Raw genomic sequence first — 9,519 nt, 5'->3', positions numbered from 1 at the left:
AACCAAACTCATAAAGTGGCGGGCCATTTCCCCCTTTTCCAATAATATGCATAGATACATAGAAAAGTAGGCTACCCTGTACAGTTATTCCTATGTAGGATCTGCAAGCAATCATGAATGTAAGAGATTATTGTGACTGATTAAATGTGATTTCAAAAGCTGAAGTGTTTGTTAAATTTTAAAAATAAAATTTAAAAATAAATAATCCCTCAGCAGAAAAGCCTCAAAGTATAAATATCAGTCTTCACTGCCATTCTGGTACGTAATAAAATAAATCAAATGTATTTTGTGGATCCCCTACATTTATTTCCAATATTTACTTGCTTCTAATGTCTAACATTTCCTGTCTTCTTTGTGCTTTATTTTTTATTTATTTCTTTATTTTTATTCAAATGTATTAGCTGTCCAACTCCAGTGGACTCTTGATTCTCTCTTATCCAAAGAAGAAAAGATATGCACTACATAGATATCAGAGCCACGTGTTCCAATTTTTTAAGTTCAGAAATTCTAAAAATTGAAAATCTTGATAGAAAACCTTCTTGGCTCCAATTTCTAAATATTTATCATACCTAACTGGGTAAGAAATTGTATTTTTCTGGCTTATCAGTCCCAGTTTTATTTCATACTGAAGAGCATTACTGTTCACTGTGAAAAATTTTCTGCTGTTGTGGTTTAAAGGACTTGCCTTTGGATTAAAATAGTCAAATGTTGTTTCAGTATACTATTATTTATTTATAATGTTTATATTTGAAGGAATCTTAAGAAGAATACAAAAACAGTTTGTCCAATCACTAGACATTACTGCATCAATACATTGGTTTTCAGTAATGTGGCAATTGGTCATTATGTTTCTAAAACGTAACTAATACATAAGAACATAATTTATATTGAAACTGAAATACTCTCTTATATCCCCAAATAAAGATTGTGTTATTCAGAATCACTTGAGAGAGAAAAAGACAAACATAGTCTAAATGTCTATTCTCAAGGGTTCTGGTGCACAACAGTTTTTTTACTCATATTTTAAAAGAATGAGAAAAAAGAGTAAACACCTAGCAGTCAGATGTAGAAAGTGGTAGTCTTTGGTGTATCTGTTTATTGGAATCTGAATATATCAGCATTCAGCCTTGGTATTTCACCCACTGAGGTTTTCTTGAGTACTTTTCTTGAGTACTTTAATTTAAAAAATTGTTAGAGTTAAGAGGCTTTCTTTTGAATTTTGAAGTCATCTAGGAATTGAGAAGAAACTCCTCCCCTTGTGGTGTCAATGGTGAAAGTCCTGTCTGTCAACCAAGAAGTATTTAAAGACTAGCCAACTTGAGAACTGCTGGAACAAAAATGAGCAGTCAGATTTTCCTTTATAGTCAAAGCAGTAATGAGAGTTTTTTATTTTACCAGCCCTAACAATATTGGGTTAGTAGAAGAATATCACAGCCTTAATAGATTTATCCTTATCTTTCCTCCCCTCAACAAGTATTTTCCCATAGGTATGCATGCAGGTAGCATAAGACTGTATGCAGGGAATAGGTGTAGCCCATAAATATCTTCCATGTATCCATCCAGCTCGCTACCCAGTCTTTACATGCAACTTACTCAAGACTATTGAGTCCTGTGAAATTTCATCCCATAGTGATCCTGATCACTCAGATATTTTAAACTAGATATTCTCAGAGCATGCGTAATTGTGATGCACCAGCTGGTGAAAGAAACTCCAAACTACACAGTATACATTTTTTACAGTGTCTCCAAAGAGCAGATCTAGTCTTTTACGGCAGATATAAGCAATGAATGTTCCTCCAAAAGTAGTTAAATTCCTGTTCATATTAGCCCTTTCTAGCCTGGCCTGTGATGCATAATGATGGAAGTTGTAGTTCAGCAATATTTGGAAGGGCTCCTCTGTCATTTTTGCCTCAAGGAGAATACAGTTCTATTTCCTGGCACAACAGTTGTGTCAGAATTGAATGTTATTTTACTGGCCTTATGCAGGCATCACCGCATTCCACAAACTGTTTCAACTCATTCACTGCATTTACCTGACTTGCATTTGGATGACAGTATTGCTAGATTTAAGTATTGTTCTTTCAGTTATCATAGCCTCACTGTACAGAAACACTACTTTTTTGCAACGTTTTCATCATAAGCTCTGAGCCTGTTCATATATCATAGACAGTCCTGATGGATGGTGCAAGATGGGGGATGTGCATCAGGCAGAATACATTCCTCTTCCATGCTTTCAATTTTTTATTTTTTTTTAGACTGCATGAAAGGGTTTATGTTGGGTGGCTTGAGTAGCAGAAGATTTTAGGTACTTCCAGACAAGGCGTTTATCCTGTAGACAGTCTGCCTCATTATGAAATTTTATGAGGTTCTGGATGACTTGCAGTCTTCTGAGTTTTCCACTGTTTTAGATATAGTATAAACCTTCATTAGAAGAAAGAATTTGACTACCAACAGATACCTAGAAAAGAGAAAGAAATATGTTTTTGTAAGTTTTCTAATGTTCACAAATGTCTCGAGGACACTTGAAGTTTTTTTCAGTGCAATGCTTTTGGTCCCTAGAGTACAATAAATAAAATGTGACTTTAGTACAAATGTATGCATGTTGTAGTTACAGTAGGGTTCCTTCAGAGAGAATGAAATAGTTCCTTTGACGTAAATCTGCTCCATGTTGGATCACTGCTGTCTCCCATGTGGTAAAGTATCATTTCTACTGCTAATGATCCCCTTACCCTTATTGACGTTAGCAGACAGTTCCCAAGGGGTGCGTTCTTTTGTTTCCCTTCTCAGCTGGTCTGAAAAGAGAGAGAACTATTCAGTCTTGACTTCACTGCAGATGTTAAGGATTGCACTACAGAGTTCAGCAGAAGTCTGTTTGTTTTCAGTGTACTTAAGAACATGGAAACAAGAAAGTAAGCTAGTAAAACAATGTACTGTATGTTACATTCCATGACAGATTAAAGTTGCAAATAGAAAATTCACAGGGGTTTACTTTAATTGTTCTTGAACTGTAGGATTGTCTTTTTATTTGGGTATTTTGCAAAAAAAAAGAGAGAGAGAGAGAGAGAGAGAGAATCTAAGTATATACAGGTAAAAAGTGCACACACACACACAAGCCACAACAGGGATAACTGCATATTTATTTGCAAAGGGCAAACAAAGAAGAAGAAGCAACAGTTTGTATTCAGTTTCAAACTGTTCCAATTTTTTTTTTACAATATAGTGAAAACAGACACAGATATTGTTACAGTTTGTTCTTATGTTACGGAGCCAAATCCTTAAAGCTCAGCTGGCCTGTGAAGCACCAGTTCTCAGTAACTTGAGACTCCCATCAGTGTTATTCTAGCCCCTGAAGCCTAATTTCATTCTACAATGCATAATTGTGTTATGTGTAATACGTATACAGCATTATATATCTGTATGTGTGTGCGCACATGTGTGTTCATATATATATTCTGTATGTATATGTTATATATTCATTCATATGAACATGGATTAAAATAGGTATATGTATACATACAAGAGCCAGTGTGATGTAGTGATTAAAGATGCTGGTCTAAAAGCTGGGATACTGTGAGTTCTATTCCTCCCTTAGGTAGAGAAGCTGGCTGGGTGACAGAAAGTGAGCCCAAAAACATCTATTTATCAATCCACAGTGGACCGGTGTGGTAGATTGTAGTCTGTAACCTTCAGTGAAGAGGCCTTCATTCTGTAGTGGATTATTCAGGGTGATAATAATAATGTCTATGTACATAATCTGGCAAATAAGATTCAATGCTAGCCAACCCCTTGGAGCTATACAGTACTGCTAAAAGTGGCACCAAGAAACTTTTCAACTATATTCTATCTGAAAATATACGTCTTGATTAAGATATAGCTATTTAATCCTTAGTATTATAATGGCCCAGCAAGGCAGTGGACAAAATAATTCTTCCTTTTGGCTCAGAGTTCTGTGCAACCATTCTAACAGTATGCTACTAATTATGAATATCACATTATAATCTCTCCCCCCCCCCACATTTTGATAATTTACTAATTCTCTTTAAAATACGAAGTTGAAGAAAATTGTAGAATTATTTTTAATTACTTCAACTCTTAGCCTTTTCTATGGTGGTGATGGCCACTAAATTGGATAGAGTTAAAAGGGGACTGGATAAAATCATGGAGGACAAGTTGGCTAAGGATATTCAGTCTTGAAAATTCAATGTTATCTGCAGGCTTGGAACAGCATATTTATAAATAGTGTGCAATACTAGTTGTAAAAGAATAACAGTGGGAGAGGGGTATGCTTCCACACCCTGTTGGTGAACATCTCGTGTGCTATTGTGAAAAGAAAATGCTGGACTAAGATGGATCTTGGTGTGAGCCAGCAGGGCTGTTCTTAAAATCTTCTATTGTTATTCAAGAGATGGTTATCAGTTGTCTTTGATCTTCCAGTTTTTGCCAATCTTCCTTTGTCTTTTCCTATTACCAATTTCTGAGTTTTGTTAATTAGAGAAAAATATGATTGAGTACAGGATACAGGTTACCCACTGTGCTTTAGGAGGAGATGTGTGAATAACATAATATCACATTTTGAGGAAGGAATTTTAGCAACAGTTAATGTGATCTTACATTCCTAATAATATCATTTAGTTATTTTATATATATATCAAATTTGTCACTGCCCATCTTGTTAAAAAGCCACAGATAGAATAGAAACATTATTGATTTAGTCATCTGACCATATCAAAAGTATAAAACTGATACAAATATGCAAGTCAATACGAAGAAAACAGTAGGACTTATTCATAATAAGTCATCACCCCTACAGTTAACCCCAATATGATCTAGGATAGTCTGTCTTCTTCAAAATGGCTTTTGATATAAAGAGTGCAGTCTTACTAGTGATATGCAAGTTTGTTCCCTGCAAAAAGTAAGACAGTTTCTCCTGGGTGCCCCAGTATTTTTTAGTTTTTAAATAAGAACCTAAGTAAACAGACTTTTCTGTAGAATATAGTTTGCAATCAAAGAGGATATGTGCAATGTCTTCAACAGCTGGTGCACCCCAGATACACAGTCTTTCTTGAAGTGGAACTCCATGAAACCTCCCATATCCTACCATAGAATCTTGTTGTTCAAAACGAGCTGTAGAAAAAGCTCTGCTAAGATGTTCAGGCATATAAGTTGTTAAATACTTTTCTAACTAGGAAGCTGATTTGTGTTGAACCAGCCACTTCAAGGACTTAACATGTTTAAGGGATGCAATATCATCTTGGGCAGCCACATCTATGACCCTTTGTTTGAAATTTTTCTTGGCCTTCAGATCTGATTGGATTGAATATTGGATGGAGAATCCATATTTTGAGACGGCATTTGAAAGTTGGGCAGCCCAAGCATGAGGAGGCATATTATGCAACTGTTCTTCAAAACAAAGCTTGGGTAATCTATCTGGGTCCATAGATAAGATCTTCAGCCAATAGCTGAATACTTGAATTACTACTAGATGGTTTTGTATAGGGGGGTGTACCCAACTCTGCCCTTAATGCTGGAGTTGGTGTAGACTTGTCCACACCCAAGACACATTTCAAAAAAGTGGATTGTATCTGTTCCAGTAAGGGGGCATTTACAGTATATATCCCCACAGTTCTGTGCCATATCTAATCATTGGGACTATTTTGCTGTTATAAACCTTTATGATTGGAATTAGAGAACCTGGTAGCTGTGGTTGGTGAGATGCCTTATGGTGTTGGCACAGGCTGTAGCCCTTAAAGAACTCCTCTTAAAATGTGGGAGCCAGGAGCCTGTATCTGTAAAAGCAAGCCCTAAGTATAGATGGGACTTAACCTGATCTATATGTTCCCTATCCAGGCTCCAGTTATACCTAGTCCGCCTCTTTCTGAAAACAACTACCTTGGTCTTGGATTTATTGATGTTCAGGTAGTTGAGTGCACAGTATGAACTAAACCTGTGCAACAGTCTTCTCATCACTACCTGGGTGTATGATATCAATACCATGTCATCTGTGTAAAGCAGAATATTTACACGTTTATTTTTAACTTTAGTCATATGCATATCGGTTGAATGAAGGAACTTTGGGATATTGTTAATGTACAGATTAAACAAAATGGGAGCCAGTAAACATCCTTGTCTGACCCCTTTATTGGTACTAATTATCCTTGTTACGAAACTATGTGCTTTTGTGCGTACCCTTAGGCATGAGTTTGAATATAATGCCTTGATTAAAGAGAGGAGTCTAGGATCCATGGTCAGGTCTGTAAGTTTCTTCCAGAGAAGGTCCCTATTTATTGAATCAAATGCTATAAAAAGTTGTAAACAGTTGGCTCCCTTTAGCTGTATATTTTTCTATTAGGTGACACAAAATAAAACAGTTATCATTAGTAGAGTGACCAGATCTAAATCCAGTTTGCTCTTTGGGTAGCAAGCCCTTTTCAGTTGCCCAGTCCTCAATCTTGTATAAAAGATATTTGGCATACAATTTGGCTACAATGTCAATTAGACTATATAATTTGAGGGATCACCCATATCACCCTTTTTGTAAATGGGGACCACAATAGAGAGCTCCCAAACTGCTGGAATTTGGCAGGAATTATTTATATGAGTAAATAAACCTGCAGTAAGGGAGCCCCCCAGTTAATGTGACATTTGAATAATTCAAGAGGTAGAAGATCTTCCCCAGGAGGCTTATTGGACTTCAGAGTCTGAATGAATCCTTTAGTCTTTCCATCAGTCACTGGAGGCCAGGGTGGGGACGGACTACAGGCCTTCTGTAGATCATTTTGTGAGTCCTCTAATCCACTACAACTTGAGGCAGTGAATAATTGGCTGTAATATTCCTCCCACATTGAGGCAGGTATAGGGAAGTCCAGGGAGAACCTATGTTCCCAATATCCCTGCAACCGAATGCCCAAAAAAGATCACGTTTGGGGGTTTTGGCTGCTAACTCTAAATTTAACCAGAGAGAGGACAAATGGTGAGACTTTTTGTGATTGATAGTTTTCTTGTCCTCTTGTCTAAGCCCTAGCATGGCAGCATGGTTATTATTTGATGGATAGTTCTGTGTTAGTTGCATAGCTAGCCTTAATCTTTTTCTTAGGGAATAACAGTCTGAGTCAAACCAATGGCGGCCTTTTATCTGAGACCTTCTAGGGAGGGCCTTTGCAGTAAAAAATTTTTTTTAGTCCTGCACTTAAGTTTTCATAGGCACAGAGTCGACATCTGTGCAAGGTGAAGTAACTGCATCTATCAGAGTTGGGGCTTGATCAGAATTCTTATATTCAGTCAGAGACCATCCATTCTGGCCCAGTTTATTCCTCTGTCCTGGTGGACCTCTAGATGAAGTGAAACCCATCTCTCATTTGTGGTATTGGGTCTGAGGTCTGAATGACCATAAAAATTTATAGCAACTGGTTGGTGGTTGCTATCCTCTTTTACATAAACCTGGATGTCTGAGCAAAGGGACATGTTATTATCTCAGACACATATATCATCTAAAGTGCTACTTGATTTCTCTTGATGGTAAGTAAGGGGGTAAACAAAACTTTGGTCCTTGCCCCCTAGAATTTGCAGGTTACATTTTCATACCAGGTTTAACAACTGTATACCAGCAGCATTTCTTTTCTGGTCCCTAAAAGACCATAAAGGTAATAGGGAGTGGAATTCTTTGGGGATGTTCATGTTACTAATATCATCTTGTATAGAAGGCCCTAGCCTCGCATTAAAATCTCCCAAAACAATTATAATTGTTTTAGGAATTTTTGAGATTAAATCTATCAAGGTTTGCTCTAAGTTCACCCATATATCAGGAAAATAATATGTAGGTGTTTCTCAGCTGAAGACAAGATATATTTATATATTAGTTGCAACTAAAATATTAATTCCCAGATAGAGCATTGCACTGTATGAATGTGACCTTTCCCTACCAATATTCAGAAGAAAATTATCCTGTATCACTCACTCAAATATCTTAATATTTACAAAAATGCCAAATTTATCAAGTCTGGACTTCTTATTTACTTGAAGAGAAATATGACCTGATAGATTGATTATTTTATAACCTATATTGCTAGGGTGTTGGCAGAAATTACTGTTCAAATGAACATCTAAATGATCTGAAGATGTGCAAATAATATTCATTTTGTGATGTTAATGTAATTGTACTCTAGATTGCTAAAATCAGAAGTGAGGAAGGTGAATTGTGATGTGTTAAAAGGCCCTTGAATCCAAATTTTCTACTGACCCCAAATGATGCTTGTGCTTCTTATGATCAGTATATCACATGTGAACTAATCATGATCAACACTTAAATGAGAATCTTATGAAAACTAACTTTCCAATACCCTATTTGTAAATTAATATCTCTTCTCACCAAAAGAAATGTCAACATTTTTATTAGGATTCAAAAGGCTCTTGAGAACAACTCAATAATTGAATGTGTGGTTAATTTCAAAGTATCTTTAGCTATGTTAAACTGGTTCAGAGTAGATACTTTTTAAGGATCTGACAGGTACTTGACACTTGTAAAGGAGTAAGCTGCTTAATAAATTAGATTTACCAATTAAATGAATAGACTTTCATTCTTAAAAGTTAATATTATAATGTAAAGTAACATGTACAATTAAAATAGCAGCTGAAAATCTTCTGTTTCAATTTTTTTAAACATGGATGAAAGTATCAGAATAATTGTGCAACTTTGCATTTTTTTTAAAAAAAAATAGAAATTGGTTCTATTTCTATTTTCTGAAATGATTTGAAAATGTATTAAGAGTTTCTAATTTTTTTTTCCTTTTCTCACAGATGATTCAACTCCTAAGCATGTCACCAGGGTAAGTACTATAGAATTATGCTTCAGTTCCCTTGAAAGTTAAATTATTACACAGGCTTTCTGTTCATTGCAAATTACTCTTTTGATGTATTGCACTTCATTCACTATAGGAACTCCAGAAAAATTATACTTGGAACTTTCAGAACATAAAAAGTAACAGCGTTCATAACTTTGGCAAAGAAATATAGGCCCTGCAAGCAAGTATAATTAAACCTCACTAGAGATGAGCAGGCTATCTTAAATTTACTTTGAAAATTAGCTTAGCTTTTTGACTATTACATTAAATCATTAGAAAACACAAATTTCTCTTTCTCCCAGTTTTCTTTCTTTCTTATACCATTCCTCCCCTATCCCACAAAAGCCTTCCCTTGGAGCAAGAGGTATGATTAACAGATGAAATAGGTACAACAGATTACAAGGGATGTGAATCTTGCTTTAAACAAGCCTAGCCTATTTCAGTGCAAAAGTGTTCATACAGAAGACTTAGTTGTATTAATGTAAATCTTAATGACCCAAATTAATTATCTGGTAAGCTTCTCCCTTGCAAAACCTGTAGAAGAGAACATCATTATATTGTTGAAGAAATGGAATGTAAAGCTAGACTGTTAGAGTTACTTTCTACTGAATTTTCTATCTTTTCACAGCTAGCCATTATATTGGATATATGCATACCTCTAGGGTTTTGGGCTGCAAAAATC

The 9,519-nt window shown here is 35.7% G+C and overlaps 1 protein-coding gene across 3 annotated transcripts in view; it reads left to right on the top strand.

The window, feature by feature from the left end:
* Positions 1–9,519, top strand: part of PDE10A (phosphodiesterase 10A) — a 140,283-nt gene that overhangs the window by 57,807 nt on the left and 72,957 nt on the right. For all 3 annotated transcript variants that reach the window (XM_088142912.1, XM_088142907.1, XM_088142916.1), the window contains exon 3: positions 8,794–8,822. In XM_088142912.1, the coding sequence (XP_087999038.1) occupies positions 8,794–8,822 (29 nt within the window). The remainder of the gene's footprint in view (positions 1–8,793; positions 8,823–9,519) is intronic.

This window comes from Python bivittatus, unplaced genomic scaffold, assembly GCF_059951505.1.
Source record: "Python bivittatus isolate LINGU-HERP-01145 unplaced genomic scaffold, Pbiv_v1 ctg000020_np1212, whole genome shotgun sequence".
Lineage (NCBI taxonomy): Eukaryota > Metazoa > Chordata > Lepidosauria > Squamata > Pythonidae > Python > Python bivittatus.
This window is presented reverse-complemented; position numbering and strand designations above follow the sequence as displayed.